This window comes from Plectropomus leopardus, chromosome 4 (genome assembly GCF_008729295.1).
Source record: "Plectropomus leopardus isolate mb chromosome 4, YSFRI_Pleo_2.0, whole genome shotgun sequence".
In the NCBI taxonomy this organism is placed as follows: domain Eukaryota; kingdom Metazoa; phylum Chordata; class Actinopteri; order Perciformes; family Serranidae; genus Plectropomus; species Plectropomus leopardus.
This window is the reverse complement of record NC_056466.1, coordinates 32,330,389-32,357,929: the sequence shown is the minus strand read 5'-3', so window position 1 is coordinate 32,357,929 and position 27,541 is coordinate 32,330,389. Positions and strand designations below refer to the sequence as shown.

The 27,541-nt window shown below is 38.5% G+C and overlaps 1 protein-coding gene across 2 annotated transcripts; it reads right to left on the bottom strand.

The window, feature by feature from the left end:
- spock3 (SPARC (osteonectin), cwcv and kazal like domains proteoglycan 3) lies at positions 1 to 27,541 on the bottom strand. 2 transcript variants are annotated; one of them, XM_042484894.1, is made up of 12 exons: positions 27,450 to 27,541; positions 27,166 to 27,288; positions 12,810 to 12,818; positions 12,664 to 12,703; positions 9,338 to 9,446; positions 7,783 to 7,891; positions 7,525 to 7,633; positions 5,766 to 5,879; positions 5,414 to 5,635; positions 3,527 to 3,589; positions 3,286 to 3,423; positions 1 to 1,845 (listed from the first exon to the last, which is right to left on the bottom strand). In XM_042484894.1, the coding sequence occupies exons 2-12, from the start codon at positions 27,286 to 27,288 to the stop codon at positions 1,694 to 1,696; spliced, it is 1,188 nt and encodes a 395-aa protein (XP_042340828.1). In that variant the 5' UTR covers positions 27,450 to 27,541; the 3' UTR covers positions 1 to 1,693. The 2 variants fall into 2 exon arrangements, with proteins under 2 accessions (XP_042340828.1, XP_042340829.1); XM_042484895.1 differs by lacking the exon at positions 12,810 to 12,818.

Genomic DNA, 27,541 nt, shown 5'->3' with positions numbered 1-27,541 from the left:
TCAGTTTCAGTTTTTCAACCCTGACAGATATACACTATATGTGGTTAGGTACAAATCAAGCTTTTGAAACAAAGTAAAAGCAAAACACTGTAAGATGATAATCTTTTTTAAATATATATATTATATATAAAGCTGTCTAAACCAAAGCTTCCTCTAGCCAGTGTACTAATATATAAAACATTTTCAAATCCAGCTGAATCTAAGTGTTCTTAATGCCTTAACTGCTAAGTATATCTGTGCTTCTCTACATTCTAGCTATCCTATGTAACAAATCAAAAGATCTGAAATATGGCCTATGTTAACACCATCATAAGAGAGACCCGAAACACAAGCCATACCAAAACCCAAACCGAGCTTGACAGTAAAGCCACTCTTATGCAGTGTAATGACAAGCTTAAGTCGGTCCAGTGAGCATGCTCCTCACACCATCCCCACCATCTGTCCTCAGCGGTAAAAGGCACACCTTACCCTTTATCTCCTGCCAGACATTTTCAACAGGTCTGCATGGCTCTGTGGTTTTATTACTGTGCAAGAGATTTATTCTGTTACGCTGTGTGCTCAAATCACATTAAGACTCAACATCTGAAAATTTTAAAACATCAACTGCGATGAGGTTTTCTTTGAGCTCACTGACATATGAAAGGTCAGTAAACATTTTTTTTTTTATCACACAGAGTTTGCGGCTCGAGCAGTTTCGAACTATGCAAGTGCATCTGTACACGCTTGAGGGGATTTTTCACCCTCCAGCTCCATTATGTTTTTGAGTTCCACAAAGGTTTAGCCTCTGGTTCTACAGACTGAAACGACATCACGCAGTATTAGACATGCTACGACAAATCTGTTTCATCTTCTGTATTCGTCCAACAATGGATTAGAAAAATAGATAATAATACCCCCCCCCCCAACACCACTGGCCAAGCAGTAATTTGTCTTTGCTGAGCCTTTGAGATGATTTGACTTGATTTGTGTCTCTGTGAAAACAGCTAGCATGTCGGTTCTGATTGTTATCCAACTGTTGTTTTTTTTTTGTTGTTGTTGGTGTTGTTGTTGCCTTAATTCTCCTAATGAAGCATGTATAACTCTTATCTTGTTTTTCCACACAGTTACAGTCACAGTTACAAATCAAGATCAAAAGAAACCTAAAGAGTGCAATATTCTCTTATCTACATCATCGACATCCCACCTATACACAGGAACATTTGATAAGGAGTAAACGGGTGGGGGGAAGAGAGGATGAAGGAATGAAGAGGAGGGAAATCTCTTTAACATTGCGCCTCAGGCATCAACACACTCAGGCATCAGAGTGCTGCACAAGGACAGGACACACTAGAAGACATGGACTGTCCAATGAAGGGAGAGGTCTTTGCACAACGTGACCGAATCCAAAGCACTGGATTGGTTGTTGGTTAGTCCTTGTCATGTTCTCTGGTTGGCTGACACACAAGTGAACAAGTGCCATTAACCAATCATATTTTTTTACTTAGAGAGGAAGAGAAATCATAAACGTTTGCCAGGAATATTTTTTCTTTCTTTTTTTTTAACGTATGAACAAACAATACACAGAGAGTAGTCCATAGGCTGTTAGTACGATTAAGTATCTGCCTGGGAAGTCACCTAGAAACGTGCAGTTTGACCAAACAAACAGTTTTCTCTTTTTTCTTTTTTTTGTGATGTTTTGTTTTTTTTGAAAAGATTACGACAGGTATTCATCGTTGTCGTCATCATCATCCTCATCGTCCTCGTCGTCCATACCCGCCTGGTCATCAAGGACGAAGGAATCTTCGTCATCATCAGAGAACAGCGAGTCTCCGCTGCCGAGGTCTCCAGAAGACTCCAAAATCACGCCTGGAGATGGAGAATAAACAAAATGTTACGATTATAGGGGTTGTTTCAGTAAATAATAGATACTAATAACAGAAAATTGACACCATTTTCATGTCCACACGGTCAGTATATACTTTAAATTAGCTTAGCTTGGCATAAAGCAACCTAACCTGTAAAACTCCCAGGTCAAGGCTCTAGAGGTAAACAAGTACACTGAGCACATAACTTTTGTTAAATCATGACTTGTTCATACACTTCTGTGTTTTTAGAAATTATACATATAACATGATATTTCTCAGTTTGTCAGGTGGATTTTGTTACCCTTGAGAAATTTAGGCTTCCTGTTTGCGGTCTTTATGCTAAGATAAACTAGTCGGCTGGCAGCAGTAGCTTCAAAGTGAAGTAATAGAGAGTGGTATCAATCTTGTTATCCAACTCTTGGCAAGCAAGCAAAATGTCAATCCATTCCAATAACAATAATACACCGATCAGGCAAAACATTAAAACCACTGGCTGATAAAGTGAATATCATTGATCATCTTGTTACAATGAAATGTTCTGCTGGGAAACCTTGTGTCCTGGAATTCATGTGGATGCCACTTGACACGCTCCACCCACCAAAACACCGTTGCAGACTAAGCACTAAGTGTATGATAGAAATACAAATTCACTGATTTTATGCATTACAAAACAGAAAACTGTGTGTTGACACCAACCTCTGAGGCTGTAAAAGGAAGCTAATGCGGAAGAACCAAAGACTGCAGGCCCTCTAATGACCACTAGGGGCTGGCTCAAAAAACAGCATCAGACCCCCTGTTAAAATGTTTACAGTCTCATGCAAAAAACGGTTTTGGTCACTGTAGCTAATTTCAACATTCATGACAACTGTACGTGAGTTTGTGTTTCCTAGGACAGTGGAGGAATGAGCTGCGCCACTCTCCCTCTGATTTGCTACTAAACGTTGCTTTTGGTGGTCGGATTGGCTAGGTTTAGAGAAATGATACTGGTTTGGATTATGGTAAGAATGTCTGGGTAAGACAACCAGAGGCAAATTAAGGGAGAGTAGGGCAGGTCTTTGCTTTGCTATCTTAGGAAATGCAAACTGTATTGGGGATACATTTTTACATAATTCACTTGTTTAAATGTTATTAACGCTCAAAGTGATGTAGAGTATAGGCATAGCTACATCAATCATTATTTTTAGCGTGTTTTCAATTCATGAAAGTTAAAAGTGACACTTTGGTTGTCTAAAAATGTTTTGTTTGACATTTGGTTGCAATAAAAGTGCCTCGAAGCAATCAGATGATAAGTTTAATTTGTGTAATGGTTTTGAGCTTGTCTAGGCTATGATTGACACAAATATCTATTAACTATTTCCTCCATGATGCCTCAACTGCAAATGTCTTTGTTCTCTTCCTCAAACACCGAAACATGACACTCCCTCCCTAGAGTTTTGCTTACCACAGTTTGCAGAGCCATGGGTGCGTGAGCCGGCCACCTCGTTGCCATAGCGATCCACACACCAGCACTGGCCGCTGCTGCTGTGGCACTGGTGGGACCTGTAGAAACCGTCTTCATCACAGGACGGCAGGTACTGGCCTATACATGCAAGCCAAAACACACAGACGCGCATTAAGAGTTAGGATTAACACACGTTTTGTGCATTTGCACTTTTGAGTGTGTGTGAGTGTGTGTGTCTCACCAAGCAGTTTCTTCCCCGCTTGCTTTTTGTTGATACTGGACAGCTCTGCTTTACAAGGGGAGTCTGAAAAGGAGAGACAAGGGAGGCTGGTAACAAACTGCAGCGGTCTGCTTTTCTGGGAATGCATCTGTTTGGGTGAACTTTGCCTTTGTGGACTTTTTGCTTTCGTCGTGATGTTTAGTTATCCGTCTTTGCTTTTACAAGTGCAATTCTGGTGACTCATCTGTAAATACTTTTTCTTTATGACCAAAAGAACTCCTAATTGTCTCATACAATGGCATTCTAATGCACTGTCACTGTATTATACAGAGTTCAGTGATGTATTCTGTATATGCCAAGGAAGAATATGCCATTTTGATTGAAAAAGGTGTCTATTATTTCTACGTCTGTAGGGGTTAGCTTAGAAATGAAAGAAAAGTTCTGATTTGTTTGTCTTGTTTTCAGAGTTTTGGCCATCATTCCTACGAGGTAATGTTATCAATGCCCTCACAAATGTAACTGCAAACGTACAACTAGAATTACTGCCTCACGGTCGAATGCCTTGGTGCACCGCTCGAGTTGCGTTTACAGTTTCCATGTCTGTGAAAATATGAATGCTTCACACACATCTTTCCCTCGGCAGCACAGAAGATCTCTACAATCATCAAGGTGGGCACCCAATATTAGTGTCACCAATTCAGTATTTGACCAAATGTCTTTCCTTCTGTTCCTGAGATGTGATGTTGGGTGATGGCCAAAAAAGTGTTTTTGCAGAACATTATGATGTCACAGTTGACCTCTGACCTCTTGGGTATAAAAATTTCAGAACCTCATCATTATATCTTATTACACATTTGTGGAAAATTTAGTGGCATACGAACTCCTGAGTTGAAGCCAGAAACATGTTTTGTGAGGTCACAGTGACCTTGACCTTTGACCTTAAACAATTTTCAGTTGATCCTTGAGTCCAAATGGACGTTTGTGCCAAATTTGAGGAAACTCCCTCAAGGCCTTCTTGTGTTACTGGGTTCACAACAATGAGACGGATGCAAGGTCACAGTGACCTTGACCTTTGGACCACCAAATTCGAATCAGGTCATTATGTTCCTGTGATATCATGTTCACAAAAAATAAGAAAGACAAGGTCAACCGTGACCTTGACCTTTGTTCTATGACCACCAAAGTGTAATCATTTCATTGTTGCATCCAAGTTGCCATTTGTGCCAAATTTAAAGAAATTCCCTCAAAGCCTTCTTGAGATATTGCATTCATGAGAATGGGATGGACAGAATTATTTACAGACATATAGACGGATGGATGTACAGATGGATGGACGGATGGACAACCTAAAAACTTAAAGCCAGTGGCTACGGCTTTTACCAGCACAGAGGCATAAAAATCACTAAAACCAGGTTTGAAGGGCTTATGGACACATATGATGAGACAGGTTGTAAACAAGCCAACATTAATGCCAAAACAAAATGCCTTTCAAAACCACTTTATTTAAGTTAAAACTGAAATTGTGTCCAAAATGTTGATAATAATCCCTCTTTACTCAGGCAGATTGTGCACAAAAAAAACTAGGATACGTAAAGTAGGTTAGAGATTAAACTTAAAGTCAGTCTGTTGTGATGGATGTTTACAACTGACAGTTAAATTTGTTAAATTTGTCTCTTTAAATTTGTTTTGTCCTCCAAAGAAGGTTTGGCTAACTTATGGCTTTGCTCATGTTTCATATTCCTTTTACTTGTTATATATGAAAACTATGAAAATGATTTGTATAAAATCAGATATCTTACATTGTGAGATACAGAGATTGAAGCTAAACTGTGTTTGTGCGAATATTCAGGTGTGAATGCACTCTTAGTGTTTGTATTTGTGTGAGTGTATGCAAAAAAACGTACGTACCTGTGTACCTCTGGAAGCATGTGCACCACTCAGAGCTGGTGATCACTTGGTCAGCACGTGTATCGCAGGATTTGAAGAAGGCGTCAGAGCACGGCTCGTTCCTGTCCAGGTAGAGGCTCTTAATCTCTGATTGGTCCAGCTGGACGTCAAAGTTAGTGTCCAGCCGGGAGAACATCCAGCCAAGAGGGTCCTTACAGATAGGTGACGCCCCGACCTCGAACTCTGCGGGGAAAAGGTTAAAAATAAGAGAGGGTAGATGCAGTCAGGTATCTCAGTGTATCAGTGTGATAACACATGACAAAATGTTGAGTTTTTTCTCTTTCTTCTGCTTTTGTAATCCCACGTGACTCACTGTTCTTCTCCGGCTTCTGGATCTTGACTCTCTTGTGGTTGCCGTTCTCATGCAGCACTCTGAACCAGTCCCTCAGACGGCTCACCACCTCCTTCAGGTCCGACTCACTGCACACTGAGGAACAACAACACCCACGATTCATAATGATAAAATGATGCTTTATTGTCCCCTACTTAAGGATGTCACTGTGCATTGAAAAATGATGGGGACAAGGGCTAAGATGAATAAAAAAAATAAAAAAACAAAAAAACCAAACACCCTAACTCTAACCCTAAATTTAAAAAGATCTTTAAGAATAGAATCTTGTTCTATTAACTCTATGGTGCAGCTAATTCAAATCAAAGTTACACATAGGCTGCGTTCTTATTTATTTTCTTATTTATCATTTTTACTCTTATATTCCTTATCTATCCCCTTTATGCAAAGGCAGCTGAGGGGACACTTGCTCACTACTTCTGGACGTGTTATAATTTATATTATTTTTGGTGTCTTTTGTTTCAATGGTATTCTACGCTTTACTTTAAATACTTTAAATCCTGACCCACTACTTGGACATTCCACAACACTGGAACAGCTGGATCATAATGCTCACACAGTTTTGGTGTATGGCATGTTAATTACCAAAACATGTATGTTGAGACTCTGGAAATTTGACTCATCTCCCCAGTTTTAAACCTGGCTGAGGGAACTAATGGCTGTTCTAGCCTTGTACCTCTCTCAAGGCAGCAGCAAATATGAGTAAAAGTAAGCACTGACACCGTTGCCCTAAAATCACGTGTTGCTTGATTGTTTTTATTTATTTTTTTATTTTTTTATTTTTATTTTTTTGAGGGAGGGGATGGGGTGGGTTTATTTTAGTATTAATACAATAGCTGTTTTAAATTTATTTGCTGTCTTTTAAGATACTGTCCTTGTCTTCTTGATTTAAATATGATTCATCCCATTGTTTTCCTTCAAATATAAAATGATCTTTAACATACATAATTTTTCATACTGCATATGTATTGTGGGGATCAGCATGAGGTCAGAGTAGATAATTACAGTGGTTAGGGAAAAAAAGTAGCATCAAATAACCTAGGCTATGAGGGCATAGCTTATTGGAGCACACACAACAGATGTAGGGTCTGAGGGTCCCCCCACCCAACATTTTGAGCATCAAACACTTTGTTTCCTGCATTCTGGTGATTTTCTATGCACAAATTTATGGTTGAAGTTAATTTATATAGAAGAAAATCTATTATTCTTTAATTAATGCATTATATTGCAGTAAGACTCTCAGACATTCTGTGTTGCTTTCTAATATTTATTTTCCTGTGATCAACTTTCCTTACTTTTTTGACACTGTACAATCTGTGTCTTCTATATTAACATCATGTTTTCTTTTTGTGCAAACAAACCTTTTTCACAGTGTTTTATTTTGTTAGCTTACATTTCTTGGTGCTGTTTGCAAATTATGCTTTTAAAAAGTGATGCAGACAAAATCGGCCACTTCAAAAAGAAGTGGGAAGATGTCCCAGTTGTCCCAATGTAAAAAAACACTTATTCCCTACTCCCAGATGGAGATGAAATAACACAACTGCAATGAGACTTCGAGGGCTTCAGTGTACACAGCCTTCAATGTATCAGTGCAGTAAAGCTTTAGCTTGTCAGGAAGGATGCTCGGACACCACAGCAGACTTTTTAATTGAGGAGAATTTACTGGTTCTCCTGTAAAATACCCCAGCCTGTAGTGTGCATTCATGCATGCAGAACTGTGTACCTTTCTTCTCTGCAGAGCTCTGCTCGGGCTGGGAGGGGCAAGGACACATGCCAGAACACTTCACGGCGATCTTCTTTCCTGTGATGCACGCCTGGTAGTCCAACTTACACTGAGCAGGAGAGACAGAGACAGGGACAGAGGGGACGAGACAGAAAAGGAAGGGAAATCAGGATGTGTGTCTAATTAAGAGGAAGCAGAAAAAGAAAAGAATGTGTTCAGATGTCTCTGTTATGGGGGACAGACTGGGCATGCGGGTACCTTGGTGGAGTAGGAGTGGCCGTCAGTTCCACAGACGGGTGCGGGGTGAACCACAGGGCACGGTTTGCACTTTGAGCCTGGACTCTGGTACAAACTGGCATCTTTAAAACTAGAGATATTATTCAAGAAGACTTATTTTACACCCACACATTGAACATCTGATTGCATGCATAAGAAAAATATTTCAAATAATTTTCTCCATCACAATGGGCCTCATGCTAGAAATGATACATGAACAAATTTTCTCTTATTTTTGCCCGTATCCAGTATTTGTTATTATTTTCTTAGTAACCACTGATTGTGGGGATTCACCACTGTTTTATCTTTTTTTTTTTTTGCTTTTTGTTTAGGTAAGAGAAAATTTTACAAGTGGTCCAAAGCGCTCATACCAAGATAAGAGAAAAACAACTCGCTTTCACAGTCCACGAATTGTTGTCCAACAAAGGAAAAATAAGGTTAAAAATGCATGGATTTAATTTCATCAAATTTAGATTATGTTTTAGAGTAATTTTAATGTCTGGATTGTTTAATTTCAGAGCTAAAGGTATACTACTATACTTGGTGCATTGATCCCAGTTACTGTAATATCAGTTTCTGTGCGTCTCTCTGCTGACCAGAGTTGGAATGTAACTAAGTACATTTACTCAAGTACTACGCTTAAGTACTTATTTAAGGTTACTGTTCCATTACTTGAGTATTTCAATCTTATGCCACTCTCTCTACTCCTCTACACCTCAGAGGGAAATATTACACTTTTTACTCCACTGCTATTATTAGATAACTACTTTACAAATTAAGATTTTTTCACATAAACCAAAAATATGAAAATATACAAGTGTAGCTGAAACTTTCTGCATGAATCTTTGTGCATGTGTACTTTTACTTTTAATACTTCAATACATTCCCCTAAAATCACATTTACTTTCTTTATTGAACAGTGAGCCTATGTCATTTTCACTACTGCAGAAGTTTGGTGCATCTGAAGTTGACCTCTCTTATATTTAATCTTATATTGTCTCTTAGAGACAATATAAGAGAAATTTGAGAGAATGTTGCTGCATGAGGCCCATTATCTCGTTCATCATCCCTGTTTCATAATGTTTTCTAAGCATTTTGTATCTCTGATGTATTTTCTTGTGCTTACATCCATTTCAGAAATGAGACAAGGATTAGGATTTATGTGTGATTATTTTCTGATTTGCTGGCAGTATGCGTTGGTAATTGTGTTGTTGCTAAGAATGGGAAATGAGGTCAGTATGGCGTTACTGCCCTCGGTCCAGTCTGCAGTGTCCCAGACAGACACACATGCATACAAAGCCCATTCATATCACTTGGCAGGACTTTGTGTCCGTTGTTAAGGCAGTGCCAGTGCTCGGGTAATTGGACTAAACAGTAATGTCGCACAACGGTCACAAGAGAGCCGGGAAACCAGTGGACCAGCTGGGAAAAAAAAGAAAAGAGAAACCAGCCACCTCTCTGATGCTGCTGAAGGACAGCTTCGAAACGTATGCCTGTTTAAATGAGCAAGTGTGTATGAGTGTGTGTGTGTTCTTACCTAACTCTCCTCTGGCTGACACAAGTGGCAGTCTTATAATCCTCCGCCACACACACCTTGTGACGACTACATTTGATCTTCAGACAGGGATCTTTGGCTGGATCAAGGCCTGAAAAAAAACACAAAACAAGACATAGAATCAACTCTTTTCAGTGTGTTTATGTATATTGTATGTTTGTGTACAACCAAAATGCATCCTCTTGATGGATATAAACTATGTCATTGTGAGGAATGCTACCAAAGTCAGCCCCTCAGGCAAAGTAAAATAAAAAAAATAGATTTAACATGCCTTATAATCTTAAGTTGATGAATTTTGAGAAGACAAGTTGAGGTAATTTTGTAATGACTCAGCTCGTCTTCTCAAATTCAGTCAGACTTAAAAGTTTAAGGCAGCCTGGACACTAACTTTTTGAGTTTAAAAAATGGTTTGTTTTTACAGTGTCTGTGGCATTTTCTTTTTAATTATATTTTATTTTGATGTTCCTTTTTTTAAATTTGTGATTGTTAATTATAAAGTTTCACCTTTAATCCATTTTCAAGTATTTATTTATTTATTTATTTATTTATATTTTGGTCCAATAAAAATAATGACAATGAAAATGCCATTAATATTAACAACAATAACAACAACAATAATAATAATAATAATAATAATAATTATTATTATTATTATTATTATTATTATTATGATTATTATTATTATTATTATACGATTATTATTAAATAATAATAATTACTAAATACTACTACTACTACTTACAGTAATAATAATAATAATAACATGAATGATTATTATTACTATAATACTATAATTATTTTTAATATGATAATAATGTTGGTATTTTATATAATGAAATATGTTTAATCGTGTGTGTGTGTTGGGGGGGGTATACTATATCTATGCACAACCCATTAAATGTATAAAATCTATAAACAAATGTTTACAAAACACGGCCTCTCTATTCAAAGAGCTTCCTAGAGAGACTGAGCCCATGAGCATCAACAGAGAGAAAGTCTTCCAAGGTTACATCTCCCTTTTGTTCTTTGAAATCCAAGATCAATGATTCTTAGTCAAACCGTGTACTTCCTTTTCATTTTTACAGATTCAAGCTGTGTGGAGAGGTGTTAGAGATCTGTGTGTGTGTGTGTGTGTGTGTGTGTGTGTGTGTGTGTTGTGTGTGTGTGTGTGTGTGTGTGTGTGTGTGTGTGTGTGTGTGTGTGTGTGCGTGTGTGTTAAATCTAGCCTCTGTCTCTTTACTTACTGGCAGTGTCTCTCTCATGCTGAACTGGAAGCCATAATACCATTAAGTATCTTTACAGCTAAAAACAGATGGAGCTGGTAATAGAGGCTACTTCTGACCTTAAACCAGCCTTCACTGGGTGTCACTCTCATGTGCGCTCTTGCTGAAATCCTCAAACTGAGCTGGAGTCAGATCTCGCAGCTGAGCGCCATATGTGGCTTTCAGGGCTGATTTTAGATCTGTCAGACTGAGGGTGTGATCCTTGTTGGTGAAGGCAAGTTGGCTGACACTGACCGCTGGTCTGCCTTCAGAGTGGCACCTATCGCGCAGGATGTGAGGCCGTCAGCTGATCTGGGAACAGTTTGTGAATGACCTCTGCTCTAAAGAACCTTACAGTAATCCCTGAGCAGCTTTGGCAGATTATCTAGCCTCCATCCTCCAACGCAGCATCTAATGCTATTGTTTCCCTGACATGTCTGTGTGTGTGTGTGTGTGTATGTGTGGATGCGTGTGTGTGAGTGTGTTTGAGGATACAGTGATAAGTGAGAGTGAATGTGTGCATGTCATGGTGTGCCTGGATGTGTGTATGAGCTTATCTCTGTCTGTGACACAATGGGGAATTAGGTGATCAAAGAAGAGAAAATCATCCTCAACTGTAGATGTTTGCTGCAGAAATCAACTGGTTGATGTGGTGAAAAGAATTCGGGATAGCCCAAAAATAACACACACTCACATTATGGACAAAATATGAGACAGTGGGCCTCCTGGGCAAAGTCAATACAAGAGGCAATCGGGACAGGACACATGTGCTTATTTTGCCTCTTTTTTAGTTGTTGTTTAGTGTCTTTTTCTTTGTTGACAGCATGTTTTTGTCATTTTGTGAGTCTGTTTGGTCATTTTGTGTCTCTTAGGCTTGTATTCGTGTCTTTTTGACTCTTTTATATGTGGTTCCTTTGTATTTCTCTGTGATTATAAAGTGTCTCTTTAAAGTTATTTTGTCTTTTTGAGGTATATTTGTGTTGTTTTGTTTATTTTGTTGGCATCTCTTTCTAGCCTTTTTCTGTCTTTTGTAGTTCCTTTGCATCTCTTTGGGGTTATTTGCATGTCTTTTGGGTGTATTTATGTATTTTTTTTTGTCTTTTTGTGTCTCTTTGTAGCCATTCTTTCTTTCTGTGTAATCCCTTGGTATGTCTTTGTGGTCATTATTGATTTCTTTGAAGTCATTTTGTATCTGTTTGAGTTATATTTGTGGGTTTTTTTGTGGTATCTTTTTAGCCATTTTTTGTCCTTTTGTAGTTCCTTTGTTTCTCTTTGTTGTCATTTTGTGTCTCTGAAGTGATTTTGTGAATTTTTAAGGTATATTTGTGTTTTGTTGTTGTTGTTCAGTGTCTCTTTCTAGACGTTTTCCGTCCTCATGTAGTTCCTTTGCAACTTTTTGTCGTTGTTTTATGTTTCTTTGAAGTCATATTGTATCTCTCTGAGGAGTATCTGTGTCGTTTTGTGTCGCTATGGAGCCATTCCATGTTTCTTTGTAGTTCCTTTGTATGTCCATGTGGTCATTTTGGATTTCTTTAAATTAAATTTTTTTTTTGTCTCTTTGTAGTTACTTTGCATCTCTAGCTTTGTGTCTCTTTGAGCTATATTTGTGTCTGTTCTGGCCGTTTTGTGTATAGTTTCTTGTATCTCTCTGTGGTTGTTTTGTGTCTCTGAAGTAATTTTGTGTCTTTTTGAGGTTAATTTGTTGTTTTGTTTTGGTTGTTTGTTGTCTCTTTCTAGTCGTTTTGTATTTTTTGTAGGTACTATTTATCCTTTTGTGGTTATTTTGGGTTTCTATGAAGTTAGTTTGTATCTCTTTGTAATTTCTTTGCATCTTTCTTTTCATTTTATGTCTCTTTAAAGATAGTTTTGTGTCTCATTGACACAAAACTATGTAACACTTTCTATTAATAAAATGCCAAATTTAAGATTTGTCGAGCTTTGGAGGAGGTATGAGTCCTCTTTGTCCTTTGAAAGGTTTTTTTGTTTGTTTGCTTTATCACAAAAGCCAACAGCACAACCACTCGAGGCTCTCTTCCTCACACCCACCTTGATCGAAGGGCTTGGATGGAGTCCATGTTCCAGGCTCCTGAAACAGGGTTAACCAACAAACAAAACCGTAAAAATATTGTTCAAATGACACAGAGGGCAAATAATACATGACAAAGACGAGACTGTGAAGCTGTCATACAAACCTCCACTTCCTTTTGCAGAGAGCATTACAGAGAGAGAGAATAAAGGGAGTTCATTGTGATAAGCTTTTCTTTGCGGGAGTGGAAACTTTACATTTTGAAATAAATTGATGGACACTCACATGGACATACCATCATGTGCAAACACGCAGAGCATGCACTTATTAAGTCAGAATCATGTTTGTGTTGTGACAGAAGCTCTGTGCATCTTTGTATGAGTGTGTTCATGTATGTGCTGCTTATAATGACCTTATTATCACCTTGTGGAATTTTGTTTATACACCATATGTGACATAACCAAAGACAACAGAGGGAACACACCACACCAACCAGACACACTGAACTGTTTAAAGATGTGACAGAAACTTTGGGGTGGATTACAATGGACTAACTATGACAGGCTTAAAATGTAAATTCAAAATACTGTATTTAGAGTTAACCCTTTGAAACCTGAGCAAACTGCCTTGACTTCTGTCAAAAATATCAGAAGAAGGTATTGAGCACCTTAACAAGAAATGGCAAAAATGATGGAAATTAGCAATAAGTTACGAGACAATTACCTGGAAAACATAAAAAAAAAGAAAAAGAAAAAAAAAAACAAAAAAAAAAAATACATATTTTTCTGGATTTTTTTTTTTTTTTTTTTTTTATAATATCTAATAATCACCCAAACAAATTTTCAGGTCATTTCCTTTTCACCTTTTACAAGTTTTTTTTGCACTTTGCTTGACATTTCTTGCCAAGTCGCTCATGATCTTTCTACCATGTTTTCAAAAGAAATTAAGCCAGTTTGCTCAGGTTTCAGAGGTTTAAATGCTTGCGAAAGGCGTCTGAACGTAGCACAGGAAAATTAATGTTGATCCAGGTAATTAAGAGTTAAAGGAAGGCACGAGACTTTCAGCAGAGTAAAACTTGGGCTCCCTAAATTATGATCAGTCAGTAAAATGTGCATTGCAAAGCAGAGCAGCAGAAAAACATAAATATGCATTGTTTTTGCAAAATGCATCTGATCTTACCCATAGTGCCAATTATGGGTCTAGATTGTTTTGGTGTTGGCGACTGTTGGTGATGTCGGTCTGCTTTCCAATATAACGGAACTAGATGGCACTCGGCTTGTGGTGCTAAAAGCACCTAAAAACTAAATTGGAAAACTCAACAGTGATGTCTGTTTCAAGAAATCATGACCTGGTTACTTAAAATAATCCAAACGCCTTGTTGTGAGCAGCTTTATGTAGGAACTATTTTCTTTCTGCCAAACTACATCCTCCAACTGTATCGCGGTACAGAAGTAAGCATGCATCTACTGCTAGCTACTCTTTTCCATGAGTAGATGCACTCTTCCATTCACAGGTGTAGTTCAGTAGAGAGAAAATAGTTCCTACATGAAACTGCTCACAACAAAGTCTGTGGGTTATCTTGAGTAGCGGGGTCATGAAGAGACATTACTATTGAGTTTTTCCAAATTTGTGCTTTTTTGTGCTTAGTGCACCACAAGTACCATTTACTTCCGTTATATTAGAGAGAAGACAGATATCTTCATGGCTGATATGGCACACCAAGGAAAAATATGTAGGCCTATTTTTGTTTTTGGGATGAACTGTCCCTTTTAGGAAAAAACAAAAAAAAATCAAATGCTAATCATATTAAAAGTCTTATCTCCCACACACCAAAGAGCTGTATTCTTTCCCAAAGTGGATTCAAAGTGAGCTGTTTTTAAAGCCTTCCTCGATGTCGTCAAATGGTTCAATCCATGGCCTGTGGATGTGTTTCAGCAGTCTAAATAAGGATTGCAGGAGGTGAGTGATTTGCCTGCTTTTTATAGCAGGACAAGGAGGAGACACACCCAGGGGGTGCTGGCTCATGATGCAAATGTAAAAGCAGCTTAAGAAATAGTGAGCTGTGTGCCTTTTCTCTAAGTCTGAGTTCAGACGTCTCATTCTCTGGTTTTACTCTCAGTTCCCTCTCTGGGCATTCATTCAAACCCAACACGCCATTGTGTTCTCTCTCACTCTGTCACAATGACAACCTGCACCGCACAGGTTGTGTGTGTGTGTGTGTGTGTGTGTGTGTGTGTGTGTGCGCGCGCGCGTGCGTGTGTGTGTGTGTGACTCATTCAATTCTATATGCCAGAACAAACAGGAAGGGAGGGAGAAAAATAACATCTTATCAGCACAAATCCCACAATGTGACCGAGCGGAGACAACTGTTTTATCCAGCCAATTAAAGCATTTCATCGTAGATTTTCACATTTCCATGTTGTTTCAAATTCAGTTAAAGAGTGAAATTCAGAACTGTCCACTAAAACAGCGATGAGTGAGAGCTCTGTCCCAAAGCTGTAAATGTTTCTGCATTCAGTTTTCTTTGGCATACAGATCAACACTCTCTATGGACACAGTTACCTCTGCAGATTCATTGCACTATTGTTATATATTTTTCTGCATATAGCAGTGGGTGGTTTAGACAGCAGATAGCTGAACTGAAACAGGTAGACCACGGTAACATCAATTATAAGGCAGCTATCAATGATGCAGTATAAAACTAGAGAATAGTGAAGTGGAATGTGCCTATAGGGCTGTTTACATGGCAACGGTGCTTGCAGAAAACTTTAAAATGCTGTTGCAGTTTGGCCTTTCATTCACATGGCAACGGCATTTTGGGGGACTTCCTTGCATTGTTTAGCTCCATAAACTCTCTCCATAAATATGATCTTAAAAATGTCTTTTTCTGTCATTTTACAGGCTAAAAGGAAACTGGATTCACAATAATAGATGATTAAAGTTTCATTTTGAATTGTTCAATATACTTTTTTTGACAGTTAAGTAACTGAAAAAAAAATGCAAATGTTGCATTGAATCAACGCTGTATATTTATGGAATCCTGCCATGACAGTTTTTAGTATTTCTTTAAATGTCGTAAAATTATGTTTACCTTGTCTATTTTATGAAAAAAAAAATTACCACCTCGTATCATAATATTTAACATAGAAAGTATATAAAACCCCATTGTTTGCAATAAAGATGCTAAAGGATGCCTTTGGTGTTAATATGACACAGAGCAGCGTGACAAAGTGTCGGTATTTGACAGACTGAGGATGAAAAAGTGCTGAATGTTGACAGTAAGTTGAAGGTTTCAGTACCTGCAAGGCAAGAATTAAATGTAAGAACATGTTGATGTTAAAAAGGTAAGCGGTGGAGAGGTGTTCTTGATTATGCAGTACTACAGTGTACTATACGGTGCTGCACTACTTCAGGTTGTCTTCTGTATGGATTTTGGAGAAAGTGTTGCATTGATTTTAGTCTGCAAAGTGTTCCCCAGGTGTTCTGGCTTTATAAGTTAGCACCTCATTATGTAAGAAAGCTTTCAGTTCAGACTGAAATGTGGTTTTGTATGTTATCTTCCTGCAGGACCTTACTGCAGTTTTGCAAAGTTAACCAGCAGTACATTTTGCTTCAGGAAGCTATACTCGTCTGTCTTGTCTCTTTGTGAGATGCAGGCACAGTTTGTTTCCTGTAGTGCCACCTTTGACAATAACAGAATTACTGACTGCGCTTTATTATATCAATGCATTTTTGCAAATTCTCTAGTTTGATTTCATATTTACTGTTTTACATCTGCAAGATTTAGACTCAACGCACTTAATTAAAACCCATGCTGCTTGGCTGGAAGGGTTGCATATTATATTTACACAGTACCTCCCACACTGTGGACCGTGAAGCTGAATTTAGATGTCTATGCATCTGTGCACGTATATGTCCTAAAACCATTGTTACTTTGACGATGTCAGGAAGTCTACCTCTGTCTCACTTCCTCGCACTCCATAAGGTGAGCAGGGTCAACTCTTGCTTTTTTTCAGGTCTAATTAATTTCTTCTTCTTGTCCTTCATTGCTGGCCCCTTGTGGCCCTCTGCATCCTCACTACAGACTCTTCATTACTCAGCGCCTCACTTCTCTCTGTCACTCTTCTTCCTCTCACCAAGTCTATAGACAGTAGGTCCATGTTAAAATAAAACAAAATCCCAGCTTAGTAGTCCAACAAAAATGGCTGGCATTGTATGTTTCTGCAGACCACTAACATGTTACATGTAGGTTTGATGCGTATCATATCAACGTTTCTAAAGTGACATAGTTTGTGTGCTGACTTTGTAATAAGGAGGTGGAGGGGAGGGTGGATAGATGCCATCCAGGTGAGACGCCTGCCAAGATGCCAACCACTGTTCAGAGACCAGCAAACGATAAAACCAGTCGTTTTTTAGTGAATTGGTCTTAATGATGTTAGAAAAAGTCAAATTATTATTTTAGTTTGATTAAAACTGGACTACATTAACATGACTAATACGTGTAAACATATCAGTCTGACTGAAATCATACTGAGTTGATTTTCTTTCATGTGTTCACCTCAGTCGGACCTGAACTGGCCTCGGGGTTCTTTCACATGCTCCACAGTCCCCGTACTGGGCTTTGACCCGGAAGTCAAACAGCATAAATTTGTAGAAGATAGTCGGGAAAAACAAAGGAAGAAGAAGAATGGAAGAAAACAAACCAAGACAAAGGTACCAAGTAAAGTGTAAAGTATGTACGAAAAGTACAGCACTTATAGGTTATTCATGTTTGACGTGCAACCTGTTTGCAGCTTGCCAACTTGTTTGGTATGTGTTGTAATAGGTCAACTGGCAAAAGTGCCAATAGCAAGTAGCTGAAAGGGGGCCAATCGCTACCTCCTGTGGTGAAGTCCAACATACTTCCCCGTACTGTGTAACTGTGCATGTATACTGACTGCAATTTTCCAGCAGTTTTTTAGCCACCAAATGTGTTTTTTAGGGGCCTGTTTTTCCAGTTCGGATTGTGTCACTGGAAAAACAAATTTTTTACAGAGAGATCATATGTTCCCAGCAAACTCTGGTGTTTTAAAATGAAGCCAAAGCTAAAGTGCCAAAAAGTGCAGTTCCTGTACTGGCCACTGGAGGCTGACTCTAAACAGAGTCAGTCTTATAGACCCCCGTGTTAAAATGCCCAACTTTACAGCAGAAATAGACACATTTACTGCCCAGTACAAAAATAAACAGATACTCTTTTGTCTCTATAGCTTAATCAACATTCATGACAGCTGTATGGCGGTGAAATTTCATAAAACACACTTTCACATTTTATGAAGGCACTCTGTAGCCCCTTTACACAAAGAGGGCGCTATAACGCTGCTACAAAGTCCCTTTTTATGCCTCTTCTGTATTTTTACACAGAACCAAAAGACAACGGCATTATTCTGCTCCGGTGTGGGATTATACAGTGCATCACAGCTTTGCAGAATCAAATCACACATGAGGTGCATGACATGTAACACAACAGCGTCAGCCTTTAGTGTGACATAAAATATAAGCACCAGCAGCGCTTTCTAAACCATAACATGTCAACAACAATCATTTACCTCTCTGTTATGTGGCGGCTGATTTCGTCCTTTGCTTAGAGGGTAAGGAGCTCCTAGATCTCACTGTTTTACCAATATGCATATATTTACAGCCACCGTTCTTCTCTGAATTAGCCTCTAACCGCTCACAGTTACTTTTTAAATCTCTCGCATTGGGTCGCACACATAACACACTATTAAAATGTTTCACAGCACCCATGGTACCTCCGTTCAAATATATTTACTTCTGGCTCCAAAAAACCAACACGACGACAGATGAAATGCAGAACATAAAGCTTGAAGTCCCAGTCCACAAACGAATTGGGTGACATCATGATTATTTTTAGTCTATGGATTTTACCACAAAACATTTTTTAAAATCCAAAACATGATCTTTTCTTCTTTCCAACACCAATTGTTTTTTTGTGCCTAAACCTAACCACACCATAACCACAGCCTTGTTGAAATGTAAAGATTGATTATCTATTAATTGACTGTCCGTCACATAATAATGTACAAATGCACATTGGTTTGTAGAAACGTACAATACCAACATGCTTCTGACTACTGGGTTGGAATCCAGCAGGCTGGCTCAGTCTGTTTCTTTTGTTTAAAACTGCACAAAATACTTAACATCTTAATATAAAGAAAACCCACATACTGAGATCTTAGCAGAGATAAAGCCAAAGAGAGAGGCGCTTTTGTTCCGTTCCCCTCCAGCACTGCAGACCATTGAGACTGAATAATGAGAACATTGCATTATGGGGGCCAGGCCCTCTAGACCAGTCAAGACAACAAAAGTGCTTGCAGTCTGATTCCTTAATGGAATCAACAGACGCAGGCAAACACACACACACACACACACACACAGGAAAATGCACAGAAACACATACACATATGCATGTTCCATGCGTGCGCGCGCAAACACACACACACACACACACACACACACACACACACACACACACTCAGTTCTATGCACAAATAAAGTTATCACCACAACACTGACTGTAGTGCCAGAATCTGTCAGCACTACAAAACATCAAATAACTGCATGAATGCACTTCAGCGCACATGCAACCAGCCACCCACTTTCCAAAAAACCACAGAAAACCCAAAAATTCAACAATAGGTCTAATGGCCTCCTGAGTGTGTGCTAAAAATAGCAACTTTTCAATTTATCTCTCCATCTCTTTCCACCTCTATTCCTCGCTCTCCCTCGCAGTCTTTTTTCCCTCGTGCACGAACACACACACACACACACACACACACACACACACACACACACACACACACACACACTACAGCGCCTCTGACAGCCACTTCTCCAACGTGACTTCAGATTTTCTCCACAAATTGTGTCTTGATGCCTTCCTGCTTTACCCCTCCACCCCCCCGTCCCCCCATCCAACCATCCAACAGGAGAAATATGTGCATGTTTTCACTGTACTGACTCTGCTTGTCTTGCTCAAGCTTGTCGCATGCATGCACGCACAAACACACACGGATACACACCGAGGTGCTTTGAAGTGGAAAAGGCCTCAAGCGCTGTACCTTCCCTACATCATTCACCCTCCGCAACCCAAACAACACAGGACAGACACGCACAGTGAAAACACACACAAACATACACACACACACACACACACAGTGAGGAGAGCAGAGGATGAGAAGGTGTGCTCTGCTCTAATGAGGCTGGGCTAAACTGTTTACTCCCATGCTGCACAATTAAGTGTCATGCTCCTCATCACACATCCTTCATTGTGTTTTTTTCTTCTTCTTTCATTGCCAGCTTCCTCCTCAGCTTATCTCTTTACTCTGTGGCTGCTGAAAGTGAGCTGAGGCCGAGGAAGCGGAGCAGAATGTCAAAAAAACTTGAGATGGCACCAGTGCAGCAGAGAGAGCCCCAGGCCTCTCCAGCCATCCTAACAGGACACACTGTAAATCAGTGGCCAAGATCCTATCTAGTGCACTTAGCAGGAGACCCACTTATGGCTGTTGCTGAAAGATGAAAGCCAAAGTACAAAGTACATGCCTAACATGTAAAATTTAAATCGCAGTAAAGCAAAGCAGAGCAAAGTTTGGCATAGAATACCAGAGCATAAGATCTAACAGTAGGTGTATTGGGAGTTTTAACGCAGTTTGCAGAGCTAAAGATAAAATGTATAAACAGCCTACTGTGCTAATTTGACTGTAGGATTAAGATAGGGCTGTGAGTGCGAACTAAGATATGCAAACTACCGGCATGATAAATAATCACACTGATCTTGGTCTTCAGTGGTCATTTAAACCTTTGAAACTTTTCTTGAACTGCTTTCACACTTTTAATGAGTATGTAAACCTTTGAACCCAAATTTGTGTGACCCTTTTCAAAAACATGGGAAAAAGGCAATGAGCAGCTTGGTAAGAAATGTTTCACAAATTGCAAGAAATTAGTAGATTGAGAATTCTTTTTTAAAACAAGAGCTAGAGGGTCAATGTCTAGGGAAAAACTATATTTTCTCACCTTAGAATTCTAAGGTTCTTTCTGACCTTTCTGTGCAAATTGAGTAATTCATATATTCATATTTTATGACAACTTATTAAGATTTTGCAAGGTGTTTATTTATATAAATTTTTGACATTTTATTTAGCAAATAAAAAGGTTCCTGTTATTTTTGCTATTTTGAAGGCAAAATTTTGAAGTTCAATATCTCAAAACCACTCAGAACACAGAGAGAATCATATAACTCTAGGGTGGCGATTTCAAATTATCATAATTACATATTTAAAATTATGTTACAGAATTATAATACATTTTAAGCACCTCTTCCGGGTCATTTACTTGTTCATTTTACTTTCTTTTTTCATTTTTCTTGTGGTTTTGCTTCGTTTTAAATAAATCTTTTAAATTTGGTCATTTTTTTCTTCAATCTGTCATTGCCTTCTTCCCATGTTTTTGACAGAAATCAAGCAAAATTGCTTAGTTTTCAAAAGGCTAAAGCAACAGGATTAAGTCTCACCAGCTGTTCCTAAATCAAAGTCCCTCTTTAGTTCTTAATAGCTAATCGCTGGTTTCTCACAAGTGATTTTCCAAAGTGAGCTGCACTGTTATAGCATACCGTACGTGTAAAGGATGTCTTTGACTAATGTGTAAATCTGCTGCAGTAGAAAAACATCTGTAGCTCTGCTCATTCAAAGACAATTAACAATGTGAACAAGAAGTTGCTGTAGCATCACAAGCTGTGACATAACTACCAAAATTAGGCTAGTAGTTCTAGGAGCCGACCACCTCTGACCAATGTTTTATTCACGCATGCATACATGAATAAAGATGTTTCAGGGTTAGTAGTATTCATGCAGTTCATAGTGAGAAGGAAATATCTGATTAAAGGGTCTGTGTGCAACGTTCAGAGCATTAATATTGCAGCAAAGCCCTATTTGCTATGTCGTGAAGTAATGGCGTCCTGAGCAGAGAACGAAGTCACGCTAACTCAGTGTGTGGTGTGATCCAGAGTCAGTTTGTGGCAGTAGAAGGTCCAGCAGTACATGCATGTTAGTGCATGGGTGGGGCTGCACTATTACCACGCTGGTGTATGCTTGTAGTGCACCAAGAAGGCGGAGACTGCATGCCATTTAAAAGGTGTTTCAGCTCATGCATACACCAGATGGTCACAAGGGGTCGTGCACGTCTATCTCAACCACATGGCTGATACAAACACAACAGTCATTCATATTGCAAACAGCCAACAGTCTTAGCCTTAAATAGCAGAGTACGAAACATTTTGCTATTATGGTACAGCATCGTCACAGAAGCGTAGCGCCCAACCTCCGGTTCCTCCCATCACACCATAGCTCAGTCAGCACTTAGCAGATTTCCATTAACCCTCAAACTGCCAAAATTGAAATTGCGAATATAAAATACGCTGAATGGAAACACGTCAATTTTGAAAAAACCCTCCCATTTGTTGCAAAAAAGCTGTTAGGCTTGCATGTGGTAGTTCAGGCAATTCACTCAGTGGAAAATGCTGTCATCTTGTGAAGCTCCTAAATCTGTGAGTTAGCATGGGTAAACATTCAGCAAAAACTCATTTCTATGTAAGCACTAGTTTGTGTATAGCAGCCTGTTCCAGTTTAGACATGCGTATATCACCATTTAGGAACCTCACATTAAAACTAGGCTAAGTTACAAAGTGCAGCTTCAACCAGCAACACTTCAGTAACCCTTTTAATCCTTTGATATCTGAGCATATTGGCTTGACTCATTTTTTTGACGGGCAGCTTGACAAGAAATTGCGCAAAAAATAGCAAAAAATGAGTAAAAAGTAACAAGAAAACTGACCTGAAAATAAGCAAAACTAATGGGGGGGCATGATTTTAAATATATAATATAAAGAATTATAAAAATTGTTTTATGGACATTTGCCCACCAATTTTAAAAATATTTAATAATCCCCCCCCCAAATTAATCTTTTCAGATCAATTTCTTGTCACCTTTTACTAATGCTTTGCATTTTTCGGGACATTTCTTGCCAAGTCTCTCATTATCTTTTTTTCCCAATATTTTTGAAAAAATGAATTTCTCGGGTTTCAGGAGTTTAAAGGCAAGTGTAAGGCATCTGAATGCAGCACAAGAAAACTGATGTCAGGTGTTAAAGGGTAAAAAAAGATTGTATTTGAGAGCGTGATGAAGAAGGCTTTCTAAAATATATGGGCTATCACAGAAGAACAATTTGTATGATCATTATGTTCACTGTCCCGTAGAGCAAAAAGGTGCAATTACACAAGACTTAATCAACAAAAGCAAATGTTGTGATGGGCCTGTATTTTTGCCACAAGTCTGCTGGCAACATATTAACAAAGAGAGAGGTGAGTATGTTTCGCTGTCTGCGACTGTCACTGCTTCTTTAGTTATTTAGCTGAATACCTTTGAGTACAGCAGTGATTCATTCCTACGTGAAAGAATGCAAAACACACAGTGACACACACAATCTGGGACACGGTGCAAAAACAGGAAATGACAGGCATGCACATACATACAGAGCACATAATGTTTTTGTGCACCACCTCTGTTTTCTAATGCCTGAGCCTCAAGGTTAAAACACGGTTGTGAATGCACACGGAGGCCTCATTCCACGCCAACGACTTCACTCTATGTCATCTTTTCTTTCCACTTTCATTACCCTGTTCTTCACTCTCAGTTATCTATCTATCTATCTATCTATCTATCTATCTATCTATCTATCTATCTATGTGTTCTGTTCTGAATAGGTTAAATATTCTCTCATTGCCATTGTGGGTTTATATAGACCTCTGTTTATATTAACACAATCACCCAACTCTCTCTCTCTCTCTCTCTCTCACACACACACACACACAGACACACACACACACAAGAAAAAATTGGCTTGATTTGTTTCAAAAACACGGGAAATAACATAATGTCTAGTTAATTAGCTGGGGCAGATAATTAGATATGATCATAAAATGGGAGGAAAATTTGTGTGTATATATAAAAATATATATGTATTAATATATATATGTATTATTATTATTATTATTATTATTATTATTATTATCATTATTATTATTATCATTATTGGGTAATTTTATTGTAATTTTTTTCTAAAATCTTTTTTAATTTTATGCTAGTTTTTGGAACACTTTTTGTTAAGTTGTAAGTTGCCTTCCCATGTTTTTGAACGATATCAAACCAATTTGCTTAGGTATCAAGGGGTTAAATAGCACATCACATGGCAAATCACATCTCCTCTCTCACATTTGATCCCAACACCCTATTTGCATAATCCAAATCCTGCTCAATAGTTGGACCTGAGGTGAGTCACATGGGTCCACCTGAGCTGATAGTTTCACACGCTAAAGTGTGACATGCAGGGAAAGTGAGATAGATAGATAGAAAACACCTGTTCCAAGGTACATATATAACATAAAAACAAGAAACCTATAATTTAGAAAAACAGCACCTGGCCTTGTCTTTGGAAATAAAAGAGAGTTTTAATCCTGCTTTTGTCTCTCTGTCTATGACATTGAATACATCAAGGGTTGTAATTCAGGGGAACATCATGCATGCATGTGCAGCATGGTGGTAAAACCACTTATTAAAGCTGCTGTGCGTGAAAAGTGTATTTTCTCTGGTGCATTATGTTAACCCTGTTGTTTTTCCAGTAGAGCTCCTGCACAAAAAAGCCTGTTTCCCATAATGAATGTGTGTGTGTTTGTGTGTGCGTGCATATATGTGCATAGACACTTGATTTTGTGTATCTGTGATTGTGTGTGTGTGTGTGTGTGTGTGTGTGTGTGCAAGTGCAAGCATGTACAAATCACTGCTGCTAGTGTGAGCCCATTGACTGTAATCTGTGGTTAGAGGCAAGATATCCCTCTAAAAAGCACACTTCACCTGAACACCACATCACATTATGAAACACATAATGTTAAATTCTACAATTTGTGATATTCATTCCAAAATAAATAGTTGTGATTTCCACAGTCTTTCATCTGTACTCTACAGCTGATAAGTATATTTAATACTAGCTAAAAAAAATGTGTGTGATTGTCACTGCTAAAAAAAATAAGAACACTTACGATATGACTGTGACTGTGGAATATATATCGTGTCATATCACGATATCATTATTGATATATTGCCCAGCCCTAATCAAACCAATGCTACATTTTGAATATTTTACATACAAGAGGCTCATCCTAGAATAAATTTTTGGCATTGCCATTTTAATTCACTTTCAGGTTTCATAACCCATGGAACTATAAATTCTAAGAAAAATTCTACCACAGAAAAAAACCTTCCACATTAGAGTAAGTAAAATTATCACTTCTGATTTTATGGCAAATGCAAAAAAAGCTCCATTCAGTTTTGAACAAATACTCCAGCCACTCTGTACTTAAAATAAGAGATAATACAGGAACCCTTAACCCTTTGAAACCTGAGCAAACTGGTTTGATTTCTTAAGAAAACATGGACAGGAGACAATGAGCAACCAAAAAAGAAATGACCCCAAAACTATCAAAAAAATTATGAAAATTATGTGAATTTTATTAATTTGTTTTTTTTAGAAGGATATTGTGTGTTTACTGTGCTCCTGAGTCACAGCATTAACCCTTTGAAACCTGGATCAACACTCATCATTCTTTTTGTGCTGCATTCAGACATCTTTAACAAGTATGAAATACACAAAGTCATAAGTAAATATATACAAATAAATAAAGTAAATATTAAAGTAAACATTTGAATCCTCAGCAACTTGTAAAAAAATGTCCCACAAATTGCAAGAAATTAGTAGATGGAGAAAAATATTAAAAAATGTTTAAAAAAAGCCAGGGGGAAATGTCCAGAGAAGTAATTATACAGTTAGTTCCGACCAAGCAATTTGATTGGTTGAGAGGCTTTCTATGAGTACTGATATACAGTACAACATCACTGGGACTTTTAACTCTGCATGTATCACTCCGCTCAACAGCTGTTTTAAAGTATTAATTAGGCCAACATTAATGGTCAGTAGTTATCTAATGTTACTGTAGATTGTACCAATGTTTAAAGAGCGAGGACATCTCATTTGACCGACATCATCACTCCAAAAAAACCTACACAAAATTCTTCAGCACTCTGCCACACATCACAGCTGTGATAATATACAGTACAACAGCACTCCCTCTTGTGTGATATTGCTTAGGCCTTATTATCATAATTATGTAATTACAATTATTTTTACAGGGGGTCTAAAAAAAAAAAAAATTAAATCCTTTTTTTTGTATATTTTTTTGCTATTTTTTTGTACTTTTTACTAATTTCTTGACAATTTCTGGGTCATGTCTTCCTCAGTTGCTCGCTGCCTTTCCAGCTAGTAATTTTTGGTTTTAAAAACGTTCTGAGAATGGTAATCCAACCAAAGCAATGCTTTAGTAACATTTCAGCAGCAAGTTTTCTTTTAGTTCCCAGAATTTTCTTCTTAAAGTTAGTGCAACATTCTCTATATACATAAAAAAATGTTAAATATGGGGCTTTTTGTTAACATATCATTTTACATTACATTTTCATTTGAAAAAATGAACTCTAATCTCAGTTTCTTTTTGTTTGTTTGAATCTATTCATTGAGTATTTATTATCATTCATTTCTGCTATTGCCATTTTTTCTATTAATATGCCTCTGTTTGATCTATCTATCTATCTATCTTTTCTATGATCTGTCACCTCTCAACATCACCAAAACTGAATGTTGCAGTTATAACATTACCGCTTAGTCAGCATTTAATCTTAAAGGAAAAATATTTGAAATGATAAACTTCCATAAAACGTTATTTGAACAATAGATTAAAAATGTTTTTTGAAAACATTATTGTAACTTGTAGGTAACGTTAGCCAATGTTGTGGGAAGGTTCCCTGCTAGCTGGGCTCTTCCCATGTTTTCAAAAGAATTTTGCTCAGGGTTCAGAGTATTAATATCTGCTGCTATTGTATACACAAACTGGCTAATCTTCTGTATTAAGGCACAACTGCCGGACACGTTGTTGCTCACTACCTCCTGGCAGGTGTTTATTCCTCTAAACAAAAAGCACATCCAGGCCTCATGCTGCGCACTGCCTCCCTCATACCTGCCCACAGTCAGGCCCTTGACTGAGCTGACTCTGTCGGACAGCTCGTGCATCAGTGTCTCGCACAGGCCCTTCCTATCTCTCCTACCGCGAAAACACACTCCCAGCCAGGGATCAGTATCGTTAGTGTATTTACTGTGCGAGTGGCGCGTGTGATGGACGTGTGACAAACAGCACAACGGGCCCCGTGACGCGTCGCTCGGACACAAAACGAGGAGCGCATGATCACAAACCAATGAGGGTGGCTGTAGGGAGAGAAAGGAGGGGGCTGAGGGGGGTGGGGGGTGCTGGTGTAAATGAGATAATGAGAAAGGTGAAGGCGTTAATAATAAGACACAAAATCCCACTTACATCTCTGAATTTATCCCATCTCCCGGCGAGCCACTTATCATCCAAAAAATTGCCGCTGTCGGAGCGAGCGGAGACGTGTCCGAGGGCGACGGCGCACACACACAGCAGGGCGACGCTCAGCATCTGCGGACACACACAACAAGAGCACGGAGAGAGGACATCGGATCAGGCTGGAGGACACACCGCGATCGAAAAACAAACAGGCGACTCAATGTGCATCACAACAGCGGCGGACAGCGCGCGCCTCTGAACGCAGGGATGCGGAGCGGCTTTTTCTCTCCTACCTTGTCGCATCAGCTGCTATCCAGACTGTATGTGCTCGCTGCCGCTTCCTGTCACTAGTAATAACAGCCCTCTCCTCCCTCTCTCTCTCTCT

What these genes read in the sequence shown, in the direction of transcription:
- spock3 (XM_042484894.1), bottom strand. Translation starts at nt 27,288, where the DNA reads ATGCTGAGCGTCGCCCTGCTGTGTGTGTGCGCCGTCGCCCTCGGACAC. An exon ending in GTCAGCCAGAGGAGAGTTAG is followed by an intron (nt 7,892 to 9,337) that starts GTAAGAACACAC and finishes TAATATCTCTAG; the next exon opens with TTTTAAAGATGCCAGTTTGT. An exon ending in CCAGAAGCCGGAGAAGAACA is followed by an intron (nt 5,636 to 5,765) that starts GTGAGTCACGTG and finishes TTTTCCCCGCAG; the next exon opens with AGTTCGAGGTCGGGGCGTCA.